The 14,924-nt window shown below is 43.1% G+C and overlaps 1 protein-coding gene across 1 annotated transcript in view; it reads left to right on the forward strand.

Annotated features, from left to right (window-relative positions):
* Positions 1-872: 872 nt before the first annotated feature.
* Positions 873-14,924, forward strand: part of COL1A2 (collagen type I alpha 2 chain) — a 40,583-nt gene continuing 26,531 nt past the window's right edge. The window contains exons 1-15 of the mRNA XM_009907466.2: positions 873-1,086; positions 3,183-3,193; positions 3,816-3,833; positions 4,540-4,575; positions 6,150-6,233; positions 7,573-7,629; positions 9,746-9,790; positions 9,884-9,937; positions 10,219-10,272; positions 10,652-10,705; positions 11,190-11,243; positions 11,492-11,545; positions 13,238-13,282; positions 13,540-13,593; positions 13,697-13,741. Coding sequence (XP_009905768.1) covers positions 1,017-1,086; positions 3,183-3,193; positions 3,816-3,833; positions 4,540-4,575; positions 6,150-6,233; positions 7,573-7,629; positions 9,746-9,790; positions 9,884-9,937; positions 10,219-10,272; positions 10,652-10,705; positions 11,190-11,243; positions 11,492-11,545; positions 13,238-13,282; positions 13,540-13,593; positions 13,697-13,741 — 735 coding nt within the window. The 5' untranslated portion in view covers positions 873-1,016. The remainder of the gene's footprint in view (positions 1,087-3,182; positions 3,194-3,815; positions 3,834-4,539; positions 4,576-6,149; positions 6,234-7,572; positions 7,630-9,745; positions 9,791-9,883; positions 9,938-10,218; positions 10,273-10,651; positions 10,706-11,189; positions 11,244-11,491; positions 11,546-13,237; positions 13,283-13,539; positions 13,594-13,696; positions 13,742-14,924) is intronic.

Consider the following 14,924-nt stretch of genomic DNA (forward strand, 5'->3'; position numbering starts at 1 on the left):
ACCCTCACACATTGCCCGAGTGCCCAAGAAGCCGGGAGAAGAAACTTAGAGGCTTTCTGCCCGCGCCTGGCTGGAGAGATCTCCCTGGGGATAGCAAACCCCGAAAGGGCTCTGCCTGCGGTCGGCTGCGAGAAGTGTGCTGGGGCTGTCGCTGCTGCAGTCCCTGCTCGCTGCGGGGAGATGAGCACCCGGGGAAAGCGAAGGGCGAAGGACCAGGGTGACAAGTTGCCCGCACCCTGTGCCTGAGGGGTCAGGCACCTCCGCACCTCTGGTGCGGGGGGAGCATCGCCTTTTGCCCTCAGTGGCGGTGGGACGACGAGGCGACTTTGAGGATCCAGCCTGCTCCCGGCTGCCAGGGCCACTTCCCCGCCGTCATCCCAGCGAGGCGGGATGCTCCGCAGGCCCTGGACAGCTCCCGCTTTGAAAGCCCTGAAAGCACCCTCCGGGCTGCTGCCAACCGGCCGCCCGGCGAAAGCTCAGGGCCGCGCAAGCCCCAGAAATGCAGAGCGAGGGGGCGGGGGGACGTCTGAAACCGGAAAAAAAAAAAAGGGGGGGGGGTGGGGTGGAGAGGCAAAGCAGACAACGAGTCAGATTTTCCTTCCGAAAGCCTCAAAGTGTCCACGTCCTCAAAGCATGGAACCAATTTAACGCTGCCTCCTCCCTCGCCTCGCCCCCCCACAAGCCGAGCCCAGCCCCGGCTCCGCCGCTGCCAAAGCTGCCGCCGCGGGGCCGGAGACAAGAGGGGGCACGTGACAGCCTGGGAGCCGCGCGGGCCCCGCCGCCGCCGCGCTCCCATTGGCTGCACCGCCGCCGGTGACTGGCGGCGCCGGGACCCTCCTGTGGTATAAATACGGCGGAGCGGGGCTTCATTAATTTAGCATCCCCGGGGCAGGAGGTTTCTGCTAAGTTTGGAGTTAACTCCTCAAGCCTGTATGCCTGCGTCCCATAGGTAATAAGCTAAACCACCGACCAGGGACTTCGGCACCACAAGGAGTCTGCATGTCTTGCAACTAGACATGCTCAGCTTTGTGGATACGCGGATTTTGTTGCTGCTTGCAGTAACTTCATCCCTAGCGACAGGCCAACGTAAGTGCTTTCAGCTTGTTTGTGGCATGGGTGGTGTCGGGGTGGCTGGCCGACTTATCGGCGCTCGATCCAGACGTCTTCCCCACGGATCGTAATATGCGGGGAGCTGCAGCTACAGAGATCATCTCATAAAATGCCACCTCTGTCCCAGATCTGAACCTAGCTGCCTTTTTTTTCCCCTCAGAAGTAGAAAAGGATGGCAAAAGGCCAGCGAGACACCCTCCCCCCCCCCCCCCCCCCAAAAAAAAAAAAAACAAACCAAAACGAAACCCAACAAAAAAACCCTCTGAAAACAACCAAAGGAAAGAAAACCTCGGATGCTCAGGAGAACGCAAAGCCCTAATTGAAGTGCAGACGCTTAAAGGCTAGAAGAGTCTTTGCAGCTATCCGAACAAGCCGGGCTGCACCCAGAGTTGCACTTTCGGGAGACTTCAGCCGTGCTTTCCGAAGCGGGGGAGCCGGGAGGAAGCGATAGCGGCGGCTCACCCCCTCCCTCCGCGGGGCGTGCGGGCAGCGGGCGGCTCGGTGCGGGTCCCGCAGGCTCCCCGCAGCCCTCCGCCGCCACCTGCAGGCAGAGCCGGGCCGCCGACGCACACCAGCTGCTGGGTTCCTTCAGACCCATCCGCCCCCCGGGTGGATCCCCGCTCCCTGAGCCCGCCCTCCCAGGTGCCTCCGGGGAGGGACAGTCCGTGCAGGACAGGAGGAGGGAGGCAGGGTAGGAACCTTCCTTAGCTCTAGTGCGAAAAGGACCCGGGGGCCCCTGAGGATGCAGCGCGGCTCTCTCGCCCGGAAGAAGATTTCGTCTCCCCCTCACTTCCAGAGAAGCGCAGCTACCCCACACACTGTGGTGGGAGCCTTCCCCTTGCCTCACAGTTAGACAGCATCCTTTCAAGTCACCCTTTAACGCCTCGCCACCGTTCCTCTTCAGGACCGGTGTGGACCTGGGGCTTGACCGCGGTCCTAGGCGGCGGAGCGGGGAGCAGCCGTACGCTGCCCGCTCATGGCGCTCGGAGCCCCCGAGAAAGTGCCCCTCGTACCCCGCCTCCCCCCTGGCAGCGGCGGGGGTGCAGTGAGGGAACCGCGGCGGTGGCCCGGAGGTGGCCCTAGGGGGGGCGTTGCGTCGGGACGGCCTGGCGGAGGCCTGCCCCTGCGCACCGCAGCTGCGCCCCTGGGCACATTCCAGCCCGGTACCGGGTTGAGGAGATGGCGCGGTTCCTGTGGGATCCGAAGTTTTCCCGAAATAAGCCCTCACCAGTGTCACCATCACCTGGGGGCAGTGAAGTTTTGAATTTGATGCTGAGTTAGCACAGGCAACTGGTGTTCCGGTGGCTTGCCGTCTTCAGCACTTTGGGTGTCGTTACCTTTTTGCTGGACTGCATGAACCATCTGAACTCAGTATGATCACACAGTGACAAAGTGACACTGTGGAAACCCACACAACAACCTGTTGGAGGCCATGTCAGACTGCTGGCTTTAAATGTGATGTGGGACTTTTTACTAGGGTAAGTTTCAGCTGAAATACTTTGTAATTGCTTGAAACTCAGATTCTTGAAGATTAGTGTCCTCAACTGATCAGCAAGAGCGTGTACTGTGTACAAGCTACGTAAAATTATTTGCTATTTGGCATTTAATAGTTTCAAAGTGCTCTGTCATACACTATATTTTACAGGAAATTGTGGGAATAGGGATGTTTGGTTAGAACTGTTCCCCATAGAAACTGAGATGTAGCCATTTTATATTCAAATACAGCTGTTGCGTGCATGCATATGTGAAAATCTGTATGTGCAGTTTTTTCCCCATGGGTTTAAGCATATTTAGAGCAGCCAATAGATCTGTGTTTTTACTGTGTCAAGCATATTATTTCTTTCATTAGCAAGTTGGTTTTGAATTTGAAATGCACAGCAGTCCCACTCTACAGTGTGAGATGATCACCTTAAACATTAGAAATTACACTAGGAAAATTTGTCTTGCAGTAATAAAATTGATAGAGTTGCATTTTGGTTTAAAATCACTGAATTGTAAAGCTTGTAAAGTAACCAAATCCACACACTAATTATCTCCCTTTTTTTGTTCCTTTCTTTCCCTTCTCTTTCCAGATGTGAGTCAGGTCAGTATAATTATATTTGGGGTTTTTTGTTTAACATGTAACACTCAGCTTCAGATGACAGACTAGATTTCTTTTACATAGCAGTATTATTTACTAACATTAAATCCCAAGCTGGTCATGGAAAAGATACCCACTAAATCCTGAAGGGACTGCCTGGGAAGGTCCCCACCCCAATTTCTCAAGTGGGACGGCCTTTTTAAGAGACTGCCTTCATAGGTGTAAAGACCTTGAGGAGAAAATAACAGAGCAGTGCTGTTTGGATCCTATACCTACCAGTTTGGACTGGAGATGACTCTACTTTAAAGCCAGCCTTCCAGTCTGAATTTCATTGCACAGAAGGATTATGAAAGAACTCAGGTGTGACCTTTTTTAAATGCCATTTTTGTAGGCTGGAAGAGGTAGAGGATTGCTGGTCTTCAACAGAAGGTTTTAATGCAGTATCTTTGCTGTTTAATAAACTCCTATCCTTTAGAGTAATTTCAAACCATAGGGCATACTTAAATACTCTGTACTGAGAAAAGTTATGCAAGAAGACAAGTCTAAGTTTGTAGGTGATTTAAAGTATTGGGAGAAACTGTATCTATGTTTTAATTTTCTTCTTGAATTATTTTTTTTTCCCCAGGCACCTGCAGGGCGTAAGGTAAGCATTTGAATTTTTCTTGCATGGGAATAGAGATGATGTCAGATATTCTTAGGCAGATGAGTATTTTGCTGAATGTTGCATGAAAGAAAAACTGACTACGTTCACGATTTCCAGTGCTCCCTGAGGAGAAGCAGTAGCACAGAGATGAGCAGGACATTAAAAAATGAGGGGACAATGGGTGCAACATCTTAACACCAGGGTAGATTCCAATATTGGATTTAAGCTGCTTTTCCCAAGAGCAGAACTAAGCCTACCAGGAACTAAACTGCATCAAAGTAGCATTCTGGTTCAACCAGAGATACTTTGGAAAGATTGGCGTGAATGGAAGAGTACAGCAGTATCTGTAAGAGGTCTAAAAGGCTACAGAGATTCTATTTGTTTCCCAAATTACTGTTAAATTTTATTCCCAAATTTACTGTTAAATTAGAGCCAGTTATTCGGTAGAAACTAAACCAAACATTGCAAGTACTTCTATGGACTGTGCAGTGATACTTTTAACTGACCTGGTAATCACAGTGACTATTTCCAGTAGTTTAGTGGGGGAAAAGGATATGCTGTCTGTGGAAAATACAGCTATTGGACCTGTATGTGCAGTCCTCTTTCCCTTTTTCATATGCATTAATTATATTTAACACATGTGTTTCCCTGTCTTGTCCTGGAAAGTTTCCATGGCAGCTCATTAAATTTTGTTTCCTTCCAACAGGGCCCTAGAGGAGACAAAGGGCCACAGGGAGAAAGGGTAAGGAATTAGATTGACATTCATGTGTTTGCAATCTTTGAACGTAGTTGGAAAACCAGTAGGGAAAAAACAAAATTGAGGCATTGATGTGAGATTAAATAAATGCATCTGGAGAAGTTTGCATGTACAATTTAATTAAAAAGAAACAAGTTACCTACATTCTGCCTCAGCAGTCCCACATTCTGATTGTGGCCATTGTGCCTGAGCTGATGTGGTTGAGTTGAGACAGCAACCTGGAACTCCAAGTGAAGGCTTGAAAAACCTTTTTCTGGTTGTCCAGGGTGGAAGTAGTGCATGAAAATGGAGAAGGGAAAGCTGGCATATAAAGATGCAGTCTTTAAATATGGTATATGGATAAGCTCTCTGTATCAAACCCAAATAGACAAAGCTAGCTTTGAGGGTTGTTCTTTATCTGTGCCTTCAAAGGTGGCTTGTCCTCTTGGCATCTAGGCATTTGCCATCTACTTTCTACTAGTCAAAGTAGATGACTAGTAGAAGGTCTGTAAAGACTACTCCAAATGCAGCCATAAATAAGGATAGTTGAATAATTTCATTGTCCTGTTCATTCATATTGCCTGGATCTGGGTTTCTGATTTGCTTCAAACATCCTTGCTGCTTTTTGTAAAGCTTTCTGAAATTCACCTCCTTACCTGGCAGTGTGTAGTTACCATGAGTCTTTTGTGTATCTTAGGAAAATCAAAATGCCATAGTATTCATAGGCAGCTCTTAAAGATTTCTTGGATCATAATATACTGACAAACATAATGGAAACTATTAAGAAGATTGTATCTGGTCAATTTGTTTTAGGCTGCCACTAACTAAATGTGTTTAATGAGATACGTGATTTTTCCTGAAGGCAGCAAGACTAACCCTGCTGCTTTAAAAATCCATAAAACTTCTATTATGGATTTCATCTAATCTGACCTGGCTCCAAAATACAGACCAAATGAAATACCTCATCTCAACTGCACAATGGCAAAATTTGACCAGCTTTGTGCATTAAGGATGAAAGAATATAGGGATCAATGTTGCTGGTCTGAACTCATGTCATTTCAAGCTATTGTAAAAGGTTCTGACAGAGACAGTATCAAAAATCTGTAGAAAAGCACTGTTTTATTGTCACTGACTATTAAATAATCTAGACTGATTAATAACTGGCCTCCCACTTACTCTGGATCTATGTTAGTTCATACTGATCTCCACAGATCCTCAGCTAGTCAAACTGAGCCTCTCACTAACAGAATCTGACAGGCTGTGTGGGTCACTTGAGGGCCATGGATCCAAAATTTAGTCACTTAAAATGAATATTCTCTGTTTGGAGGTGATGCTTAGGCAGCATAGATCCATTATTGCCTCCATATATCTTCTCAAATATGAAACTGGAGTAAATCCCTGATGTGATGTTTGCCAAGGCAATGTCAACTCAGGCTGTGCTGCTTTTCTAAGTTAACCATATACTGAACCTGCACATACGACCCTGCTGTAGTGTGTGCTGTAGGTGCCTGGATGTACCACTTCAGAGATTTCTTTAGCCACTTCTAATGTTCACTTTATATTCCTCTTTTTGACCCTAGGGTCCACCAGGTCCACCAGGCAGAGATGGTGAAGATGGTCCACCGGGTCCTCCAGGCCCCCCTGGTCCTCCAGGTCTTGGTGGAGTAAGGCATCCAAACTTTCTGTTACTGAAACTGATGATCTGAGCTTTGTGACTAAGCCTAAATGTATAGCTGCTGGGAAAGCCTGATGTTGCCCTGGAGAGCAGAGGAAATACTCTCTTGTGATACACAAGAAACTGATCGTTCTAGTTCAAATGAAACTCTCCTTGGGATGTATATTTTCCATGGCAAATTTGCATTCTTTACTCTGAGACTTATGCACAGAAGCAAATAAGCCCTGCTAATTTGCATTAAATTTATACATCTGTAATCTGTCTGGATTAGGAATCAGCTCAATGAAACCTGTGCTGTTAACTGATAGGGAAAAGGCACTTTTGCAGTTGGGTTCAAGAGACACCAGCTGAGCTGGAATAAGCTGAAGAAGACTACTCTTAAGATGAAAGTCTGTACTTCAAAGTCTTTTGGAACTTTGGAATGTCTTTCTTTAGAACTTTTCATTTATATCTGTATTCAAACTACAGAACTAAGTGAACAGTCTCTGCAGAAGTATCCATCAGTCTTCTGTGCAGAATGCTGCCTTTAACTCTTTGCTTGACATTAGCTTGCACAGAGAGCCTGAATACATAGACAGTGTCTTACTGATCAAGTTTAGTAAATCCTCCTGCATGGAAGGACTCTCTTTTTCTTTCCATATCAACAGCAAAATACTATTTTCCCATTAGCAAATCCCAAACTGCTTTCATTAGAGTCTTTTTTTTTCAATGTGCTAATAAAACAAGCAAGAAAAGGAGTTTCAGTTGTGTTGTATAGAACTTTTTTTCCATTTTAGTGAAGATGGAAAATGTACTCTATGAAACTGGATCTACTGATAAAAGATCAAAAATCCAGTGCAGTGTTTCTGGGGCTTGCATGCTCCTCATCTTTTTGAAGCTGAAGGGCCCAACCCAACTGAGAGTCAGTAAGGGCTGGTAGATGAATTGTACTTAAGTAATTGAGTCAAAAAATATACATAGCTTCCCTCACTGGAAATGAGGCAGAATGACTTAAAGGTTTAAAGAAAGTTTTCAATTTTAAATGAGCATTTACTTTACATTCTTAATTTCCAATTCACACTATTGCAATGTCTCCCTTTTGCTACTGTGTAGATATTTGAGGCTGTTGTGTGTTGTTGATTTTACTAGGGGCTGCCTAGTAAAATCAAATCCTTCTGCAAACAAGTGAATAGAAATGTGTAGGTAACAGGGCCATATTTACTGAGTTTTAGGTATGCAGCAAGTCAGATGACATCTGCAGAATGCTAATTATCAATAATTTTTAAAGTAAAATTTGTAGTGTTTTAGTTTCAGGCTTCCTTTAATTTCAAACTTCTTTTCACTTACAGAACTTCGCTGCTCAGTATGATCCATCTAAAGCAGCTGATATAGGCCCAGGACCTATGGTAGGTATATGATTTAGCACTTGATAACTTGCCTAGATCAAGTGTTTAGTACTTTTCCTTTGAGTCTAATCCATTTGTATCAACACCAAGCACAGAGCTAAAATTAGTGTTTTCATTGTCAGCTGCTCCTTTGATGTAGGACAATGTGAAGTGTTGTAAAGTTTGGTTGTAAAGCTGCCTTCTAAAGCAGACCTAGGTCTAGAAAGTAACTCAGTATCTCAGCTCCAGTTAGTAACCATTTTTCTCCTATGGATTTCCTGGAACTGCACAGATCTTACAGGACATTCACCACCACATTTGGTTCTCAACAATTAACCCTTAGTGCTTGCTCCTACAAGCCTGTTCTGAGGAGGAGTTATTAGTTACTGTATACTGTGTCCAAATGGACCTTTAAGGAACCTCTAAGTAACCATTAAGGACCATTATGAGGCAGTGCCTCTCCATATGAAATTCTAACTTCTCCTGATGCTAGCAGATACTTTCATTGTACATAGCAGAGCATGAGTTAAATTCACTGCACAGAATGACGTCACAGGCAATGCATCTGATGAGTGAGCAGCAGGATGAAGGCTGCGCAGGACGATTCTGGGTCAAGTGCTTGTTTCCTTTCTTGAAAAGAGTGTATGTTAAATGAAGTCTTGAAAATATTTTTGGCATCCCTTTAGATACTAAATGTGGGAAAACATGCATATCTTAATCAAACTCTGCCCGTAGTATCTGACAACAAATGAGAAAATATAAATGAGGATTTATCTAGGGTGTCGTTATTTCTAGATTCCAATTCTTGAGTCATTGAGGGTTCATCTGTCAGCCAAAGCAGTAAAATCTACCTCCTATGAGGAAATTCCAAGTTTCATGAAGAAAATGTGAGAGAGAGGGAAGACAGAAAAGGAGGGAAAACCAATTATGGAATATAATTTGTGAAGATATTCACAGGGCTTATGCAGCATGTATGATTCAGACTGGCCAGAAGCAGTTACTGTTTCTAGAATTACTGCATATTTTACAGCCACAGGATTGCTTTAGCTTCCATAAGTAAATGCCTGTATTTAATATGCATTTATTCCCTTTAATAAAAGGTATTTGATCCTAGGGGAAAGCCATTGAAAAGCTGGCACATGATTTTAAATCTTGTAATGAGAATCTGCAAGAGTTCACAAGAAGGTTTTAAAACCAATTACATCATCATTTCTCTTGAAATATCTCTTAAAACATTCATTTGGACACTAGAAGAATCAATTAAATTTCATTTTCCAATTGTTTGATTGCTTAGTCAGCCTTAAGACCCCGAGCAAGCTGGTCTAGTGGAAGGTGTCCCTGCCTGTGGTAGGGGAGTTTGGACTAGATGATCTTTAAGGTTCCTTCCAACCCAAACCATTCTAAGATTAAGACATCTGTTAATAAAATACAATGATCTGTGGAAATTTCCTCTTTAAAAGTGATTTTTCACCTTTTGTCCTCAAGACGTGGGTAAATTCCTAATGCAGTTAAGGAGAACATATTAATGACTTTGGAGGTGAAATGAAGGGAACTTAATAAAAAAATTGAAAACAATGAGAGACTTAAATAGAAGTTGATCATTATTTGAAATAGATTAATATGCAATATGCTTGCTTGCTTTCCACAACTATATGTCTCTCAGTTCGTGCTGATATTATTGTTTCTATACCTTTGTTTTCCTTTTTACCTCTCTGCTGCTATTTTTTCCCCATCATCTCTTGAAAATCATGATGAAATTGAGAGGTCCCAAAAATACAACCTTTCTTAATGTGTTGTTGTCACCTTTGTCCTTAAATCCTGGAAGTCCATGCACAGGAAGGGAGAGGGCAGGTAGAAAAATAAAACAACACACTTGCTAACAAGAGTAGATTAAGAAGCCTAATCCCATGGCTCCCAACCATAATCATATCAATGGATTCTGTGCTGGTTCTTTATCATTAGAAGGTCTGGTTTGCACTCAGACTGCCCATGACTGCAGATCTCTTCAATTAGCCTAACTTGATTTGGACATTGTACACTGGAAACCATAATGCTTACCAAAATTTTAGTCATGCCAGTAATTGATGTTATAGATGGCCTTTATATCATGGTGATTTCTGTGATTTTGCTCCCCTAGGGTTTAATGGGACCCAGAGGCCCACCTGGAGCATCTGGACCCCCTGTAAGTACAGTCTCATCTCTCCTGCTGACTAATTAACATTGGCAAGCCCAAAATGGCTTGTTCACACTCTTAACAAAAATCTCCCTTTTCTAGGGTCCTCCTGGTTTTCAAGGTCTTCCTGGTGAGCCTGGTGAACCTGGTCAAACAGTAAGTAGAGGCTTCACATACAGACACTATTAGCATTAGACACAGGACACCAAGGTAGTGCTTAGGTCTGTTTCTCCTGTCCATATGCACATCCTGGAATATTTGAATTGGATATTCCTGCTTGATTCTGTTACAGAATCAGAGCTGACCACTCAGATTGACTCCTTTGGATTGGAATCACAATGTGCAAAGTCAATTGGACTCCAGCCCTGCCCCAACTCAAGTCAGAAGACTTACCTGAAGATTGATACTTCAACTAATCCTCAATCTGTTTTTAACAGGGTCCTCAGGGTCCTCGTGGTCCCCCTGGTCCTCCTGGAAAGGCTGGTGAAGATGTAAGTGGATATTAAATGTCTCTCATATCTTTTGGGGCTGTGATTCAATTCTAACAGTAGGTTACTGTTAAGCTAAGCATTCTATTTGCCATCCTTTTTTCATTGCTTTGTAATATGGGGTAGAATAAACATCTGAAATAATAATTTTACAGTAGAGGAGATGCTGTGTATTGGAAATGTACAGAAAAATGGGTCACTTCAAAACCTCTCCAAATTCACTGTTTAGCTTTCTGAGTACAGGGAGAAGGGCACTTGAAAGCTAACCAGCTCTCTCTATTTGTTGAAAAAGATAAACTTTGCCAATGTCTTTACCTTTTTTGATCCTTTATGTTTTATCAAATGAGCTTTCTTCTCAGTACATTTGTACTGCATTTTTTAGGGTCACCCTGGCAAACCTGGAAGACCTGGTGAGAGGGGTGTTGCTGGCCCTCAGGTATGTAGATAATACAAACCAATTCTCTTAGCAGTGAAACCTAACATTTTTGCATTGCACAACATTAACACTCTGGTAATATTCCCTGTAAGATTAATGCAAAGTCAATTCAGGGATATCATTATAGTTTTGGGGTTTTTTTTGTGTGTTCCCCTGCCCCCAGTAAAGACAGGGTAATTAGGAACAGAAGTGATAGAGTGAAGAGTTACACAGGGATAGATACCTCTAGCACAGGAAGCCAAGCCAGCTGTGCTATCACACGTTAATGCATGACATTTCTGAACTTCACAACTGGAAAAGCAGATGGATTACTCTTAGGCTTCGAACAAGTCTGGTCCTTGGAGGTTAGGGAAGGAACTGTGTTCCTCACTTGAATGGTCACAGCCCAAATCTACTAATTAATTTTATTGAAAGACTTAACTAGTTTTCTTTTTAACTGCAGTGTAGCATGAGGAACAATCATTCATGCATTCTGTGTTTTTAGGGTGCTCGTGGTTTCCCTGGAACTCCTGGTCTGCCTGGCTTTAAGGGAATTAGGGTGAGTCTATACCTACTGTTTTTTTCCTTGAACAGTTACTTCAGCATACTGAAAACCTCTGGAAATCCCCTTAAAGTTTGGAGTCCATGAACCTCTTTCATGTTTTTGGTATTTTGATTCTTTTATTTATTTTTTTTTTAAATCTTAAGATTGTATTAGGAAATCATTTAGTATGCAACAAAAGCTTTACCTTGCAAGACTAAGGGTTTGTGTATAGCCATTAATATTTCCTTTTCTACTCAATATAGGGACACAATGGTCTGGATGGTCAAAAAGGACAACCTGGTACTCCTGGCACCAAGGTAAAGATGAAATCTGAACATTTAGGAAGCTTTTGTAGCTCTTCCTAGCAAAAGACACATGAACGCCCCTCCAATCAATCTTCCATGTTGTCCTTAAACATTGCTCAGCTGCAGTAATCTAGAAGTCAGTGGATCCATGTAGGACATGCCTACACCTTAACATAAGAAATCATTGCAGGGGCCATATTCTTCAGCCCTCAGTCACATTAGTACTTTCCATGAGTAAGAGCTGCAGAACTGGGCTCCTGATGGTTGATCCAGCAGCGCTTAAGGCTTATTTTGCTACCTCTGCTTTTCTATGGTTTGTGTGTGGCATTTTGTTGGTTTTTTTAAACCACACTAAAATGAAAACACTTCCTTTTGGTACAAAACTGTGCTGCATGAGACACATGCTCCAATGTAAGGCTTCTGCTAAACAACTGGATAGATGGAGAGATCTTCTGCCTTAAGGTTATTTGGTATTTGTAGTCTTTTCTCTTTTTATTCTCTTCAGATTAGTTGACATTTGAACACTATCCTTAACAAATCCTTTAAAATATGGTCTAGAAACACCTCTAGCAAACTCTTCTTCAGTTGTTTCTTCTCCCATTGCACCTCAGTGCCTAATAGCAGTGTTCTTAACTCTCCTGCACTACTGGCTTTTAGGAAATGTACTGCTTGGTGGCTTATTCACAGGAGATTTGTATTTAAGAACTTCTAATGTAACAACGAAAGCTCAAACACTAATTCTTCCTCTTGCTTGTTTCTCAGAGCTTAACACTCTTTGCTTATGGAGTTACTAACTGTAACATGGCATTCTCCAGTATCACTGCAAGTTGTTAAGTTTCAGAAAAAGTTAGAGGTAGCAAACTGTCCAGTCACTGCAGTTTAAAAGCAGATAAAGCAATTCAGTAAAGGAAAGAAGAGTTATTAGTAAGAGTACTGATCTGACTATGACTGACCTTGATGCTTGTTTTCCAATATAGCTGTAAAAGTAATAACAAAGGCAAAAAATTGTGCTGTGTGCAACATTTAAAACAAGGTGCATTCAAATATGTTCCAGATACAGGTGCTCTAGGACAAGGACTCATTGCTGTAGACCAGTATAGACCAACTGCTGTAGAAAAATTACTCTTAAAGGGCAAGGGGTCATGTTTTAATGGCTCATATCTCAGTATTATTGGTCTCAAGTTAAATACCTGAGGAAAATCCTTCTTTCCAGCCAGCTGACTGGAACTTTGTCACCTTAACTTAAGGCAAGAGAAAGCATTATTCTTCTGTTCTAGCTTAAAAACCAGCTACTGATGTTTTTTCATGGCAGGGGGTTGGAACTAGAGAATCTTTAAGGTCCCTTACAACCCAAACCATTCTATAATTCTATGACTGATATGAATTGGTAGTTGACTACCCAGAACTTAGCTGTTAGGTGTGTGCTACAGAGTAAACATCAGAATAAAGAAAGGGGATAAAGAAAGCTGAGATGGGCAAAGAAAGCTGTGGCCCTCCTCCTCTAAGAGGATTCCCACTGGCTGTGTTCCAGTATATGCAGAGACCTTAGGACTTGATGTTCCTGGTCTTGTGTACTGTGGTGCAAGTGCTACAGAGGACAGATGGTAAAATCCAGCAGTTATTCAACTGCCTCTCGATGATGATGTACTGTCTGTCCAAAGCATCCTTTAAGTAGCTGCAGCCTGCAATCTTTCTTTTTCACAGGGAGAACCAGGAGCCCCTGGTGAGAATGGTACCCCAGGACAACCTGTAAGTACTTGTTGCTGCTGTAGAAAATGTTGATCTGATAGATATGATTCAGCCACCATTTTGGTGACCTTTTTTTTTGTCATCAGTGATACCCCAGCTAACAAGATACTCTGATGTAATAGTAGGTGAACATTTAAAGCAGAATTGCCTGACTGCAAAACACTTCCTATAGAGACTTAGTAAAAGAGAAAAACCAATATGTATGTATCTTTGTTCAGTGCCTAGATAGAAATGAGTTACATTAATTTTTCTTTCAGGGTGCTCGTGGTCTCCCTGGTGAGAGAGGAAGAGTAGGTGCCCCTGGACCAGCTGTAAGTGGCTTCCCATCTCTCTGTCATCATGACCAGCCACCTACTGTGGCTTTCTCTGATCTTTGACCCTCTTTTCAAACTCTGTTATGTTCTCTCTTCACAGGGAGCTCGTGGAAGCGATGGCAGCGCTGGCCCCACCGGACCTGCTGTAAGTTTCAGTCTTTATCTTTGACAATATGGAACCCATAAGGCTTGTGTCCCTCTTTCTGTTAATAAAGGATTTTTTGGGCTACTGAGGAGTTACATTTTTAGTGCAACTGTTGATTATCTGACCATCACAAAAAGATCTCAGGCAATATCCTGAGAGCCTCAGGATTTATATGTAACAGAGCTATATCAAAGGAGCCAAAGATTCTCATTTGCTCTGGTGAGTTCATAGGGAAACACTTGATGAATTCACATTTCTGACAGAACTGTTCTCATCCCCATACCAAAGAATATTTACATCTTTTAACAGATACCTACCATGCACCTGTTGCAGGTGACTAATTATAGGCATCTCAAACTATTATATAATCTTCAGGACACAGCTTTGCACCTGCAACATTGTCCTGTCTAACAGGAACCAACCTTTTTCATTCACTATTAATACCTGAGTTATGTGAGCTAGTGGGAAAGGTCAGCAAGATCACAGAATCACCAAGGTTGGAAGAGACCTCAAAGATCAAATCCAACCTGTCACCACAGACCTCATGACTAAACCATGGCACCAAGTGCCACATCCAATCCCCTCTTGAGCACCTCCAGGGATGGTGACTCCACCACCTCCCTGGGCAGCCTATTCCAATGGCTAACAACTCTCTGTGAAGAACTTTCTCTTCACCTTGAGTCTAAACTTCCCCTGGCACAGCTTGAGACTGTGTCCTCTTGTCCTGATCTGACTGGTAAAAGCTATTCTGCTACATGCTGATCCAGTGTAGATTTGTCCCTTTGAAAGGAGTTAGTGTTGCCATAGCACATACTGATTTCATCAAACCTCATTTGTTTCAGTTTAAAAGCTGTAAAAAAAAATTCAGGCATAGCACAGGACAGTTTTCCCTTCCTCCCTCCAAAACTATAGTCAGTGATGAAGCCATACCTGGTTATATTAAATATGCTAAAGTTCATTTTAATACTCCTTGTCACTGGAAACATCTGTCATGCTTGAACAGAATAGGATGTTTGCTTAGGTGGGAATTTTGCTGCAGTTCTGCTATATGGGGTAGTGAAAAATACATCTGGTCAGACATTTGAATTGTAGGCAATTAGAGACCTGACAGCTAAGAACTGATTTTGGACTTTGTAGTAGAACCAAAACATTTCAGCAACCCTATAGCTGGAGAGGGGCTTTT

This window comes from Dryobates pubescens, chromosome 4 (assembly GCF_014839835.1).
Source record: "Dryobates pubescens isolate bDryPub1 chromosome 4, bDryPub1.pri, whole genome shotgun sequence".
Lineage (NCBI taxonomy): Eukaryota > Metazoa > Chordata > Aves > Piciformes > Picidae > Dryobates > Dryobates pubescens.